Source organism: Bos javanicus, chromosome 1 (assembly GCF_032452875.1).
Source record: "Bos javanicus breed banteng chromosome 1, ARS-OSU_banteng_1.0, whole genome shotgun sequence".
Taxonomy (NCBI): Eukaryota; Metazoa; Chordata; class Mammalia; order Artiodactyla; family Bovidae; genus Bos; species Bos javanicus.
This window is the reverse complement of record NC_083868.1, coordinates 126,887,609-126,902,557: the sequence shown is the minus strand read 5'-3', so window position 1 is coordinate 126,902,557 and position 14,949 is coordinate 126,887,609. Positions and strand designations below refer to the sequence as shown.

Here is a 14,949-nt window from a genome sequence, read left to right as displayed (position 1 = left end):
TTGCAAGGTGGATTCTTAACCACTGGACCACCAGGGAAGTCCCTCCATCTTAACTTAAGGGTCTGATGTGCTGGATCAGCTTCTTGGTCTCTTTTTGATGATCTAGGTCTTTACATGGGGTCTGCGGGTGGCCATGAGTCACATAGGAAACGACTGCCTCTGTAGGCAGCACTGAGGAAGAGAGCGGCTATGATTAGAAAAGATTTGTTATTTAGGAACAGAGGATTTCTCTCTTCCCCCAAGAGTCTCCCTGGCTGAGGCACGTTGCTGCACTCTGACCACCGCGGACATCTGGAGCCCATTTTTCAGCTAGGGAGACTTGCTCGGGGCTGATCGTGCTTCTTCGGGATAGAGGAGAAGCATCTTCCCCATCAAAGACTAGTCACTCATTCAGTGTACCAATGACTAAGAGTTTAGTCCCAACGAGAGGTGCATCCTTGGCCTGTGAACACATCTATGGGTGCAGAGAATAGGAAAACAGGTTGTGTACCTGGCCCAGGAGACTTTTTAAATGGACTATCCCTGGGCTGGATTCACCTTTTAAACCAGGCATCTTAAGTGACTCTGAACTTCTCTTATGTTATACAGTGGAAGTGACAAATAGATTGAAGGGATTAGATCTGACAGAGTCCCTGAAGAACTATGGATGGAGGTTCATGGTGACATTGTACAGGAGGCAGTGATCAAGAACATCCCCAAGAAAAAGAAATGCAAAAAGGCAAAATGTTGTCTGAGGAAGCCTTACAAATAGCTGAGAAAAGACAAGACGTGAAAAGTGAAGGAGAAAAGGAAAAAATACCCATTTGAATGCAGAGTTTCAAAGAATAGCAAGGAGAGATAAGAATAAGCCTGGCATGCTGCAGTCCATTGGGTTGCAAAGAGTCTGAGCAACTGAACTGAAAATTTAACCTTGGGGCTTGGGAGGAGCCTCGTGTTGACTCCTCCAGCATTTAAAGCTTTTCCCTCCCTGGATACAGAGATGGGATGGAGTAAGCTCTTTGGCTGGAATGCTGTCTTAGCAAATGAGGTGGTCTCTTCATTACCTTGGGAGAGTTTCTCATCTTCTGTCTCCCCCAGGCTTCTCCTGGGATGTGTTACTGATAAATTTACATGGAAAGCAGCTGGAATTGTTCTCATCATCTGCTTTTGACTATGTAACATAAGAAGTTCACGCCCTCCCATGCTGGCTGACTTCTCTGGGCAAGTGTTCTCTTGTTAGCAGCTGCCCACACTTAAGTAATGAAAAGTCCAGTGGCTGCCAGTTAGAACAAGTGTGTTAATGGCAGCAGCAGAAGGAATGAACTAATTGGTACTGGACTAGGGGTCGGGTGGGGAATGAAGCAGCTGTTTCTGTATTTGAAACATGGACCATGTGGACTTGAGACTTAACCAAAGAAGTATAGCCCTCACCCTATAAATACTAACTTTCCCCGTGAGGAGAGAAAGGGGGACAGCATGCAGCAGCCTAGGCTGGTTGGAAAAGCACAGTTGGTCGGTGGGCAAGTTGCTAGAAGGGTTTGCTGTCTCGGACCCAAGGCGGGAAGACAATGAGGCCCACCGTCCCGATCTTCCTTAGAGGCAGTGTTTCCCTCCTTGGATCAGTTTATTTTCTCCTACCACCCAGTTACTTCTGAAGCCAGGCAAACATCTCACTCTCTTCTTGTCCTCTCTCAACTCGATCTGGTAGAACATAGGGTGGTAAGAGACTGATCTTTCAGGTTTACCCAGGCTCTGGCCGGATCATTCATGCTGAAGGTGGTGGTGCTAGTTGATTACTCAAGACTAAGCAAAGGATCAGTGTAAAGAGAGTGTAGCTCACCTGTTTATTCATTTGTTCAATAAAGACTTAATCTAGCATTACATACCAACTGCTGTACCAGGCCCTGAATTTACAAAGATGAAAGTCCATGTATAAGAAACAAACTCCTGATTGTAAATTACTTTCAGAGAATTTTTAATTTCCGAGAAACAGAGATGTTCACATTGACAGCGAAGCTCAAGAGTTCCCGAGTGGGACAGGTGCCAGCTGGTGATGCCAAGCCTGTGAGCTTCAGAGACTTACCTCCCTACCATTCCACGTGAGTGAGCAAGCGTTCCCGCCACCAAGGTCCCTCAGACACACACGCAGGAGGAAGACAGGTCAAGGTGTACAAAGTGTATTCTCTACCCTCCCTTCTGACTGTGTGTCTCACTTGACTAAAAAATTTGCTGACAAAGTTAACAGAGTGTCAACTGCAGACTGTGTTCTGTGTATTCAACATGACAAAATCCTACAGAAATATTAGAATTTGGTTTTAAGAATATGCATAGGAATTATGGGATTTGGATACACACAAGTGTAAAGAAATGTCAACTAAAACTTCTCAAGTGGCTACTGATCCAAGGTCATCAAATGAAATTGTGTTACTGGCTTGTCTCATCAGTCTGTTACTGTATACCCAGCAAGACTTTTTCTTGTTTCCCACCTGCTGTTTGTTTGCGCTGGGTCTGCGTTGCTTCCTGCAGGCTTTCTGTAGTTGCAGTGTCCAGGCCTCTCCCCGCAGTAGCTTCTTTAGTTGTGGAGCGTGGGCTGTAACTCTTGGGCTTCAGTAGCTGTGGTGCGTGGGCGCAGTGGTTGTGGCGCACGGGCTTAGTTGCCCTGTGGCATCTTCCCAGATCAGGGACTGAACACCTGCCCTCGGCATTAGCAGGCATATTCTTAACTGGACCACTAGGGAGGCTCCCCAGCAGGACTTGAACTCCACCAGACACTCCCGGTGCAGCAGTTGGTATTTGTTGAGTCTTACAAACAGAAATCTAAACACAGCATGCCACCGCCACGCAGGACATCATCCCCCTGCTCTCCAGCTGACCACGGGCCGGGCCCTCCAGCACCTCCGTGGCCCATGTGGCTACTGCTGTGTGGGTGTTGCAGTCTTTGATTTCTGTACTTGTTTTGCCCATGGTATTTCTCCCCGAAGTTTTTTCTCCCATCTGCTCTGCATCTGTCCTTTATCATAATGACTGGGAGTGGTCCCAGCCTGCCCCAGCAGGCACCCGCCTCTCTGCCCTAACCCCAGCCAACCCTGCAACTTGCTAGTGCTTTGGCCCTCAGGCTCTGAGCAGCTTTTCAAGTGGGATTCAGGGTGGGGAGGGCATGGGGGCAAGTGATTTCTCCTCAGCCACTGGATTTCTTTGGCCAGGCCTGTCTTTAACCCGCAGTCAATGTACAGGCAAGTTTCTTGGCACAGGCCCTACAGGGAGGTAATGGCTGCCCTGATACCTACCGATCCTTAACTAAGATGCTTTAGAAATGCCCTTTTGAGAATCTTCCCTGGAAGCCCCAGAGAAGGTGGTGTCCTTTAACAAGCACTGTCTTTGAAGGCTGACTTCTCCTCCAGAGGTCTCCATCCAAGAGCCCAGGTGAGGAGGCCAGAGCCTAATGCTCTTGAAGCCGCCTGCCTTCTCTGTGTGCTGCCAGGTCTGAGTCAGCCCCGTCCTGGGAGAGGCAGGCCGTCCACACCCTGCCCCAGCCCGCCTGACTGAGGCGGTGGGAAGATGGGTGGGGACACTAAGACCCCCAGATAAGACATGTTTTTTCTTTCATGCCTTTAATCTGACTTTCAAGACTGTCCACTGGATTCACATTTTGGTTTCGTTTTTTTTTTTCTGCCTCAGTGCATGGCATTTGAGATCTTAGTTCCCTGACCAGGGATCGAACCCTCAGCCCACTGCAGTGGAAGCATAGTCTTAATCACTGGATCACCAGGGAAATCCCTGGTTTTAGTTCTTAAAATAATTTCTCCAAGTCTTTTTTTTTTTTTTTTAACCAAGAACTCAGTTTTTTATTTCATCATTTCTTGCATTTGAAGTACTCCTCGATGACATCCTTGGCCTGAGACTCTTTGCCACAGTCCTTAACCGCTACACAACTGCAACCAACCGCTTTACAGGGTTTTCCCTCTCTGTCCGTTGTACAGAGGCCTGCCCATTCCCCTAGTTTCTTGTTGTCATCGACCTTAATCAGGTTGACTTGGTGCTCCGCACCAAGGGCCTCCACCAACTTGACATACACAGGCTCATCACAGTGGGATGCAAGGGCACAGAGATGGGCGTGACGCTTGTCTAAGCCTCCGGCAGCTCCGTGAATTCCATGTGCTAGGCCATCGTGGATGAGGGCAGTCTTCAGCACCTCTTGCAGAGCAGTATTAACATCCATTACACCTCCAGCAGCACTGCCTTCCTTGGCCATGGCAGTGGGTTACGGGTGAAGCCGAATCTTGAATGCACCCGAGCCTCCGCCTCCCCACTCCGTGGTGGCAGGGAAAGAGGTACCACTCTTTTTCAAGTCAAAAATCTTGTATTCAGATTAAAGATCCAGTACAAGTCTTTGTTATTGGAGGTTCAAACACAAATCTGTTTATTAGCAGAGTCTGGAAAGAATTCCTGTGGAGATCATGCCCTTTAGGACCATCATTTTCAGGCTTTAGTACATCCTCTTCTCACGACTGGGGCTTACCTGGTGGTTCAGATGGTAAAAGAATCCGCCTGCCATGCAGGAGACTTGGGTTTGGTCCCCGGGTCAGAAAGATCCCCTGGAGAAGGATTTGCAACCCACTCCAGTATTCTTGCCTGGAAAATCCCTTGGACAGAGGAGACTGGCAGGTTACAGTCCATGGGGTCTCAAAGAGTTGGCACACTTCTCAGGACTTCTCATTGAATTTTGGCTTTTGGGGGCCATGGCCAAGTGCTAGGGCAAGAAAACAAATCTCCTGACCACAGTACAGTAGACATCACAGTACTCGAGGCCCTTGAGCGAGGCAGGAGACATGTAAATGAGAAGAAAGTGGTTGGTGATGGCTGCTGTGCCCCAGTGGCGAAAGTAATTTGCATGAAAGTGAGTGGTTATGACAAGTTGTTCTTTGCACTCAATGGGCTTGGCTTCGCCCACCCTGACACAGATCTGCCTTCACCACAGAGCACTTTACACTGAGATTTCCTGAAAGCAGGTTTCGGCAAGAAACTGGAAAGGCCTCACAGGAAGAAGGCAGAGCTGGCAAGGAGCTCCCAGGCATCTGGCAATTGTGCACAGTAAGAACACACTGAGCCCTCTTCCCAGGCAAGAAAGTGGGGGAGGTTGCAGGTGCTAAGAGAAGCTCCCGAAGTTGGTGATGGACAGGGAAGTCTGGCATGCTGCAGTCATGGCGTCGCAGAGTCAGACACAACTGAGCAACTGAATTGAAGAGGAGCCAGTGCTCAAAGAAATCACATACAGAAATGGAAGGAGTGTGAACTGCAAGCGCAGTTCATCCTCAGATGGAATGGGGAAAAAAATAGCTAATGGAAATAGGAACCAAAAAAGGCAGGTTGACTGTCATGAGTTCTGCTGCCAGAGAAGACGCTTGGCTAAGGCTGTCTTCTGATGCCTTGTTCCTGAAACCTCCGCGGAGCCCAGAGCAAGGAGCTGTGTCTGGAAGTCAACAACGCCTTGGGCTCTGCGGACACCCTCCCTGGTCAGCACCGGGGCCACTGGCTGTGTAGATGGCTACCAGCGACACTCCCAGCAGTCCTCCACCATGTCCCCAGCATGACCACAGGAAAAAGAGCACTTTTGCAATCAAATCAGTGACGCGGCGTAACTCGTGTGGGTCCTTGGGCATGCCTGCCAAATGGCCCTAGGAACTGAGCGGAGAGGACCTGCTACCAGTTTGAGCTCACCAGTCCAGGAAGTCCCTGGGATGAGGGGTGGGCACTGGTTCCCCGCTTCCAACAGTGGACAGTCCACACTATCGCTGACTTGATCCGCTGAACTCAAGGAGAGTCTGCAGGGAAGATGCCTTTCCTCCCGGACATTAACATTCTTTTTTTTTGGTCATGCTGTGTGGCTTGTGGGGTCTTAGTTCTTTGACCAGGGATTGAAAGCATGCCCACTGCAGTGGAAGCGCGGAGTCCTAACCATTGGACAGCCAGGGAAGTCATGCTGGACACTAACATCGAGTTAGTGCTTCCTTAACCATTTCCTACTGGCCCTGAAACATGGCCCCAACCTGTGATCCCCAAATTGCTCCAAACCCTTCATTCTGACTGTCCACATGCCCACCACACACCCATCTCAGACTGTACAATTAACACAGCGTTATCAAGGGCCCCTGCCTCTCCCAAGGCAGGCAGTTTTGCTTGAGCAGGAGGTGCTGGGAGCCATGGTGATTCCTGGGGCCTGGCAGCACTCTGTTCTCATCACTGTAGATCTGTTCTCTGATGCTGTGGTTTGGTTAAAGGGATGATCAGGAAGCATCTTGGCTAAAAAATTATGTTCAGGTCAGTCATTTCTGGGACTGTAAAGACATTATTTATGCAGTCATCTTTTTTTTTGGCCACGTGGTACATGTAATCTTAGTCCCTCACCAGGAATGGAATCAGTGCCCCCTGCTTTGGAAGTGTAAAGTCTTAACCACTAGACCACCAGGGAAGTCCCAGTTATCTTTTAAAGTGACCTTATAAAGATGGAAGGGCTTCCCTGGTGGCGCTAGTGGTAAAGAACCTGCCCATCAATGGATAAGATGTGAGAGACACAAGTTCAATTCCTGGGTCGGGAAGACTTCCCTGGAGGAAGGCTCCAGTATTTTTGCCTGGAGAATCCCATGGACGAAGTAGCCTGATGGGCTACAGTCCATGGGGTCGCAGAGTTGGAGAAGAATGAAGCGACTGAGCGTGCACACATGTATTAAGATGTAACATCGTAGATCTCCAACATAGAAAACCTATGTCTGACACGTCCATCCTAGGCGGGACAGGTGGTGGACGTGCATTGGAATGCTCTGGGGACACAGACCTGTGAGTAGTGAGGTGGGCAGGGTGGGGCAGAGGGGAGCTGAGCCATGACGCAGTTGCCGGAGGAACCAACCAATTCCACGAGGCATTCTGAAGTGCAGGTGGCCCTTCGGATACCCCAGCTGGGCCAAGGAGGCTGGACTTCTGTACTCCCTCACTGGCTGCATGCGCTGTACTCCCTCACTGGCTGCATGCGGTGTAACCCTGGGTGAGGCAGCTCCCGTATGAAGGCAAGTCTGGGGGAGGGACTCAGCGAGGGCTGGGCATGCAGCACAAGACCCACCAACCACCCCCTCCCCAAAAGAATGAGACTGCCATTATTTTAAATTATTTATTTTCTCTATAGTACATCTCATTCAAATCATAGAACAGTCTGATACATTTTTTTCCTCAAGCACAACTTAAACTCATTTCAAAAGCTTATTCTTTCCTTCTTTGACTCTTTCAGGATGGACAAAGATACACTTTAATGGATACCAAAACCACTCAGTTTATTAAAGTTACAGCTTCCCAGGCTCTGCCCCTCCCCTCCCCTCCCCCAGAGCTTTTGAGTGAGCATCTGCGGTGGGCCTTAGGAAGGCAAAATTTAAAAGCCCCTCCCATCAATTCACCCCCATGTGTGGGTGGTCCTTGAACCATCCTTACAGAAGCACAGATTAGGACTTGTCCGTTACCTATTGGAAGCAATTTCAGAAAACCCAGGAATAATTAAGTATACAGAAATAGCTCTTCTATAAAATTTCCATATAAAAATAATGGTATTTATTTACAAAGTCTGAGATGCTACAAAATAATACATCATATTAGGTTAGGTACTTCAATCTAATAAAGTCTACATTAGGCAGGTCAGATGTGGTGTTTGCATTTTCCCCTTATTTCTCTTGTTTAAATGCTTAAAGCCTATGGCACCATGATGACTCCTTCATGCAAAGAGAAGCAGAACTATATTTTCTGGACATAAAACCTAACAGCACATGATCACAGTACAACACTGCCAAATGAAAAGGTGAACTGGCTGGAGATTTGGGCTCGTGGCCTTTCTATTTTGGCTAACAGTCAGGGAGGGGATGGGCAGACAGCCACCTCGAGGAACCACAGTCGTGAACCATGGTCCCCTCTGAGCTCTGGCTCGGCTGGTGGTTCCCCTTTTGGGGACACTGAACGGTTGAAGCCACCATGACTCTACTGGGAAGAACAACTGCAACGCACTCAGAGAAATCTGCTAGCAGAAAAGAATCTGGGTTCCCACAGACTCGTAGCATAACAGAAATCTGTGACCCAGTTGTGAACAAGCAGAACCACCAGGCCATTTGTTTAATTAGACAGTGCCCAGCATGTTGAAGGTGACTCAAGTGACAAAACGGTAAGTTTGAAGCGACAAATCAATGGTTTTCAAAACTCAAACATGATCTGGTGACGTTTCCTTGTTATACTGGGATAGACATGGAGAGAAACAAGCCAACATGGAACAGAAGGGCCAGGTGACCTCCAATTTGCGTGAGGGCCTCTGCCCAGGGAGGAATGGGTTTCTTCTGAGTTTTGGCTGTCTCAGCCTGGGTCTTCCAAGCCGAGGAAGGCCCAGAGATGACGCCAAAGCCTCACCCTGAGCCCTCATGAGCAAAGTCCCACTCCTGCTCCTTAGCTGTTCAGCACTTGGTGTGACAGAGAGCTGATGCTAACCCAAAGGCCCTCCGTGAGGACTGTGGTGAGGGCTGTGTAGGAGGCAGCGTAGCCCAGGAGGGAGATTCTGGGTGCAGTGCGGGCCCTGGAGGCCACACGGGCTGGGGGGTGTTGGGCCAGTCAGCTTTGGGCTTGTTTCACATGCCTGAGTGGGTGGGTGGAGGAGACATTCTCCCCCACTCTGAGGCCCTTGGTGGAGGAAGGGGCAAGTGCTGCCCCTTCGTTTCTGCTACACTGGCTTCTAAGGTGGCTACAAGCAGGAAGGACCGAAGTTAAGTCTGCTGGAAAAGCAAGGGGTCAAGACAGCATGGAACTCATGGGCCTTTGTGTAAAGCCAAGGCCTCATAAGAATGGTGCAAGATTTTGTCTGAAAGAGCAGCTGCACAGAAATATTTAAGTGAACAAGCTTTCTCCTGTCTCAACAGCACAGTCGGTGGATACCTGCTGCCACCGAAGCTTCTGTACTTGTCAGGGATTCCCAGGGCTTAACGGGAGTGTATAAGTACATGGGACAACGGGATCCTAAAGGTCGTCTTTTCTGAGAGATCTTGGCTGGTTCCTGAGAAACGCTGTAATTTATATGGGCATTTAGCTTGAAATTTTTAAGAAAAAGGTAAAAATCGTAACGTCACTTTTTCCTTTTAGGTGGTAGTGTTTGGCTCAACTGAAGTTAAGCAAATGGCCTGAGTGTTGCATGGACTGTGGGTCAGAGGGTGGGGAGGCGCGTCTGAGGGCCGCTCCGGCGACAAGGAGCGGGCCCTGGCACACACGGTCAGCGCTGGGGGGCTACTGCTTCAGGTGCCTGGAAATGGGGAACCTATTTGGGAAAATGGCCCTCAGGTAGTCTTTAGCTCCACTAAAGCCAGTCATACACAAAAGATTCTTTTATATATCTAATATAAAGTATCTAACGTTGTAAAACTAGAAGAAAACGCCTAGAAAAGTCCTCCATTTCTAATCACTTTTCTCTTGTGTAGGTTCAACTGGAAGGTAACAGCTCATAATGAGAACTTCATGGGTCAGAATGTTCTTAGTTTTATGGCTACTGCTGGTAGCTAAGTTTGGTTTTCTTTTAAAAATTCCCTAACAGACTCTAAAACGTATACTGAAAGCTGGGAACAGTGGGGCCTTTGGAATTTAGCAGAGATTCCAAGTGCACAATTGTGGGGTAGAGTGGCCTGGAAGAGACGTCTTTCAGTGGTCCGATGCAGAACAAACGTCACCTTTTCGGTTACCCCCTTCCCCCGGATACTGCCAGCCACAGCAGCCTGTCCCCCCGGCCACAACCCTGTCATCTTCTCCACAGCACAAATCAATCTGAACGTCTTCTGTTCTCACTCACTCACTTACTGAAGGATTCAATCTTCACTCACTGTCCAGCCTTCACCCCTCAGGGACCCCATGAAAGCACAGCCTTGAAGGCTACCTCACAGATGTGCCCACAGGGAGGGGGCTGGCACTTGAAGCAACTTGCCCATGAAGCTAACCAGGCTTCTCCCTCTGTATGTGGTTCTGGTAGAAACTGCTGAGGCGGTTCGCTTCGTTTGCTGACCCTGCCCCACGGACATCCATCCTGACTGCTCTCTGACCATCCCAGGGCCCAAGTTACACCCAAACTCTGCTATCTCTGTAACAGCCGAGTTTGTGACGTCTGCATGGCTAAAGCGAGCCACTCCCTTGTGGACCGTCTCTGAGTTACCTGCAGTGGCTCCTGTTTGGGGGTTCACCCAGGCATCATTCTTCAAGTGGGGCAGAGAACAGTGGCCACTGCCAATTCTGCCAGCAGGGAGAGTTATCCTCTTTCTCCTGCTGAGATGGCAGCCACTGCATAGTTTTCTCCCCACCCCTCCTCTGAGACGTGGGTCAACATTTGTCATGTTTTTTGCAGGGTGGTAGGCATGGCTGGGAGGCAAGGATCACCATCTTAGCACCTCCCTTCCTGCCCCTTCCCGAGGTCCTCCATGATCATAAGGCACAGTTTATTAAGTCAACGCCTGCTGGAGCTGTTTCCATCATCCTGTCATCACAGGTGATGTGCACAGTGGGGAGGGAAGGAGGAGTGGCAGGTGCCTGGGCGCCGTGGACCCTCCCACAGCAGGGCCAGATACAGCAGGCTGGGTGCCCCTGCGTGAATATGGAACAGATCATGAATCCACTGGCTGGGTGGCACTGTGGGCGGCGAAGTTTGCCAACTACACCGGGCCCCGCAAGAACAAGGCTTCCTGAACTCCTCCCAGAGCGGAGTGTGACCGCACTGCCTGGGAGGAGTGTCCGTGTGTGGACATGTGTACAAACAGTCCCAAGTACTGCTCTATAACGAAGCTTGGCTGTTCCAACCACAATTTCCTAGCATCCTTTTCTGTTTGATTTCTCGTGAAATTCTGTCTGGACTTTAGAACCAGATAAATCTATGGGGAAGAAGCAGAAGAATGACAGGACCTCCCCAACTATCTCCCTCTGGGTTTCTGCTCAGGTCAAGCCTTCCGCCTGTGCCATGTCCTGTGACCCCAGCGTGACCCCACTGGGCATCCTCACCAGGGACCCAGGGCCGTCACCGAGGAACGGAGGCCAGTTCTGCTGAACCCCACACAGTGGCCAGTGATGGGGCACTGGGAATGAATGCTAAGAGTCTGGCTGCTTGTTCTCCTGAACCCGTGTTTTATCTGTAGCAGAGAGAACAGAGAAGGGAGTGGTTCCCCACTCACTCTGGTGAGGCTGAGGCGCGCTTGGCATCAGTGCCCCTGTCCTGAATGTGGACGGGCGGGTCTGGGGCCTATGGCACAGTATTTCCAAGTCTGAAAAGCTAGTTGTGGCCCCGGGGCTCTCTACGGCCCCTTTCAAGCACGGGGATGAGAAAGGTTGGGGTAGGTACAGGTGGAGGCAGCCTGGAGACCTGGTTCTACCCGACTGTGCAACTGATGACCTTCCCAGTCGGGAGGCCCCTGGCCACCCACCTGCTCCATGCCCGGCCTCAGGATGCGCCAGAGTCCTGCACCTGTCTCCACCTCTGCCTCCACACTCTGCACTATGGCTTATTCCTGACAGAATGAGTTTTGTCTCAAAGGAACTTAACGCTCTACATTCTTCTGTACTAGCTGTTTGGGTCAGTGAGGCCCTGCCCCTCTGGTCACTGCAGGCATTGGCCTGCACACTCCCCGGGCGGGATTTAGAAAAGAATCGGTGGGCTGAGCTCACAGACACCGGATGCATAATTTAAGGGCAAATACAAACAAGTCAAGTCAAAGGACTAGCGTTAATTTTCCATTATCACTTGCTCCTTTCCAAGGCCTTAATGTGCACTTAAGCTGGGGTTTGGCCATGGTGGCAGCTGTCTCCACACCCGTATTCAGAGGGGCGGTAACTGAACCCAGCACGTGCGGCTCCCAGTGGCGTCTTTGGTCTGTCCTGACAGGCTACGTCCTGCTCCATTGCGCGCCCAGTCGCCTGGGGTGCTCACCGTTTTCTGGTGCTTCTGTGAAACTATCAGGTTAGTTTGAAATGTGTTTTACCCAGCAATCAACCCAGTATGGTCATTTTGATTCATGAGAATGTAGAGAAGGTGACATGTACAGGAAACACTGCTTGTTCGTATTCTTGAACTCCTTTTCAGACAAAAGCAATGGCAGTTCACTTTCACAAACTGCACACTGGGTGAAATCATACAATTATTTGCAGGGAACAGTAAGCAAGCAGTTCGGTCACAGGGCCGTTTCTTTGTTTTGTGCTAAGTGAAAAAGCTATAGGAAACGCATAGCTCTGATTAAAACCACAGAGACAGTTTCCTGCTCTGTAACACTCCAGGTTTAGGATGCTGGCAAAAGGCAGTGCTGGCAAAGTATTTAATGCACATGAAAATGCTATTCTATTTTGGCTTCCAGAAGTAGCCCTAGAAAATTCTATGCACCAATGCATTGGCTAAGAGTGATAATTTCAGTTGGACTATAAATTATTCTAAATGTCACTTAAGTACTTCAGAATGCGCTCGCTCCTCTCTAGAAGCCGTCTAAGGCAGCTGATGCGTAAAGCACCTCGACTAGACTTCCAACTAGTTCAGCGGCTCCGTCTGTGCTCCTGGGGCCCCGTGGTCTCCCTCACTCACTGCACAGCTCCTCCCACCGGGAACCTCTTGTGGTTGGTCAGCCTCGGGGAAAGGGCAGCCCCGGCCAGGGAACGGGACGGGGACCCAGGCCATTGGGGGCTGTTCATGTAGCCATCTCAGTTCTAAGGGGGCGGGTGGACGCGGGGCCACAGCGGCCCCGCCTCGCGGAAGGGAAGAGTGTGGCGCTCACGCTGCCCGCTCCTCAGGCACGGTCCCCTCCGCCACCTGAGAACAGGCTTTGTTTGCCATGTGATCTACTGCTCTGCTGGTCAGAGTTTTCATTCACACTACGTTAGCTTTCATCTCAACCATCTCAGCCTTCGGGTAATTTGCTTATTGTGTTTCCCTAGTCTTCACTGAACACACAGTGCAAACAAAGGCAAAGACTGAAGCAATCGTTTCAAAAACAAGAGCTCACACTAAAAACACACATGAGCATCAGACAGCAAAACGCGGGTTTGCGCCTGTCTTTATTCTGGGGAGGATGAGTCCTCCTCGTCCTCTTCCTCGTCTTCATCGTTGAATGAACAGGGCGTTTCGCCTCGGGACTCAGAGCAGTGGGAGGCCGCACTGCTGGACTGGTGACTGTTTGGGGCAAGGAGCTGCCCCGTTGCTAAGGCCACTTCAGCATCCAGGCACAACCCTTGGTTTACACTAGCAAACAATCGGAAACACACAGGCTCGTTAATGTGGTGTGCAGGCTTTAAGCTTTGGAAAACATAAAGGACGAGAGCCCAGGAAGGGGAGGGCCACAGGCGAGCTCTGCCGGGATCCGCAGGAGACCCAGCTGATTGCAGCGCCCCTCCAGTGAGGAGCAGGCTTGGCGGCTAACCTTTCTAACCCTGACAAAGTACATACCTTGATTGGGACAAGGTGGCACCAGTGGTCAGGTCTAAATTTGAAACGGATTGGGTAGAGTTCAAAAGCAGTCCCTGATTTAACCAAGATGGTCCTGTGGAGATGTCTATAGGAAAAAACAAAAACAGATGGAGGTCTGGTAAGTCCCGTGGCTGCTTTTGCTATGGTCTGAAGACAGCACGGACGAATGAGGCAAGCAGCCCATTCTGTTACAGTCTCCTGCCCTGGGGAGAACCCAGGTTTCTTCGGCTTGGAAAAAGGAAATTTCTAGAACATAAGACTGGGGCAAGGGGGAGGATACAGGGAGACAGACTACAGCTGGAAAGAATTCAAATTTGACCAAGCCCAGACTCTTCATTCTTTTTTTCTTCCAGAAGCCCTTGAGAGGGCATCCCACTGAATATATTGATGGTTGCACTACTCTTGGACACCTGCTGGATGCACCACAAAAGCCTCTGACTGGGGTGTTAACAACCAGAGCAGGAGTGGATAAGCAGTTAAGTCAGAACGTCCTATGTCAGAAGCACAGACACATTCTTGCTCAACCCCCACACCCACTGCCATGTTTTCAAGTGCCCCCTGGGAACTCAGTGCTATTACTGACCAAGATTTATTCTTTTTCCTGGTATCCTTTGCTTTAAAGCTTGAACTAAACCTTATTTTAAAAGGCTATGCACAGTCACATTTTTCATGAGGGCATTGCTGTTTCAGTCTGCATCAAATATTTTGGAGATGTATCCTTGCAGTCCTGTTTTCTATGCATTTACTGTATTTCCCCCATCACAACCCTGACTACTTCTTACTGTAACTTTATTATTATTTATTTATGGCTGTGCCGGGTCTTTGCTGCTGCACAGGCTTTTTTCTACTTGTGGCAAGTGGGGGCTGCGCTGTAATTGCTGTGCGCAGGCTTCTCACTGTTGTGGCTTCTCTTGCCACAGAGCACAGGCTCTAGGGCACGCGGGCTTTGGCAGTTGTGGTTCCTGGGCTCTGGAGCACAGGCTCAGGAGTTGTGGCACACGGGCTTAGTTGCTCCCTGGCTTGTGGGATTTTTCCGGATCAGGGATGGAACCCGTGTCTCCTGCATTGGCAGGCGGATTCTTTACCATTGGGCCACCAGGGAGGCCCTGTAACTTATTTAACCCTTGTCTCCTTATCTAGATGGTTAGCTCAGAGAAGGCAGTGACTGGGACAAATAAAATCTAAATGTTAATGAATGAGCATCGTGTATTTCAAAGGTGAGTTTACAACACAGGTGGTAGAAATACCAGAAATGAAATTTCTTGAGAAAAAGTTATTTGACTTATGTTGTAAGATGAGACCAAGCATAGGCTCAGAAAAAGGTAAACTGCCAAAATGAGCTTTTATTAATCAAAATAGTCTGGTAGTTATTGTGCAAAAAGGAAAAAAAACCACGTGCTAGGACTGGAGGCTCTGCCCTCCCAGCACTACCTGATCAAGTGAGAGGCTCCCGTGCAGGAAACAAGTAAAGTAACTGCCTG

General features: G+C 49.7%; 2 protein-coding genes across 14 annotated transcripts in view; both read right to left on the bottom strand.

Annotated features, from left to right (window-relative positions):
- Nucleotides 1–3,276: 3,276 nt before the first annotated feature.
- Nucleotides 3,277–6,942, bottom strand: LOC133249414 (small ribosomal subunit protein eS12-like). The gene has a single exon (XM_061419831.1). The coding sequence runs from the start codon at nt 4,229–4,231 to the stop codon at nt 3,833–3,835; it is 399 nt and encodes a 132-aa protein (XP_061275815.1). The 5' UTR covers nt 4,232–6,942; the 3' UTR covers nt 3,277–3,832.
- A 185-nt stretch (nt 6,943–7,127) lies between these two features.
- Nucleotides 7,128–14,949, bottom strand: part of TFDP2 (transcription factor Dp-2) — a 207,074-nt gene continuing 199,252 nt past the window's right edge. For all 13 annotated transcript variants that reach the window (XM_061419762.1, XM_061419737.1, XM_061419702.1 and 10 more), the window contains 2 exons: nt 13,448–13,553; nt 7,128–13,243 (listed from right to left, as the gene is read on the bottom strand). In XM_061419762.1, the coding sequence (XP_061275746.1) occupies nt 13,060–13,243; nt 13,448–13,553 (290 nt within the window). In that variant the 3' untranslated portion in view covers nt 7,128–13,059. The remainder of the gene's footprint in view (nt 13,244–13,447; nt 13,554–14,949) is intronic.

Bases quoted from the DNA above. Each gene is read 5' to 3' on its own strand.
- LOC133249414 (XM_061419831.1), bottom strand. From the start codon at position 4,231: ATGGCCAAGGAAGGCAGTGCTGCTGGAGGTGTAATGGATGTTAATACT.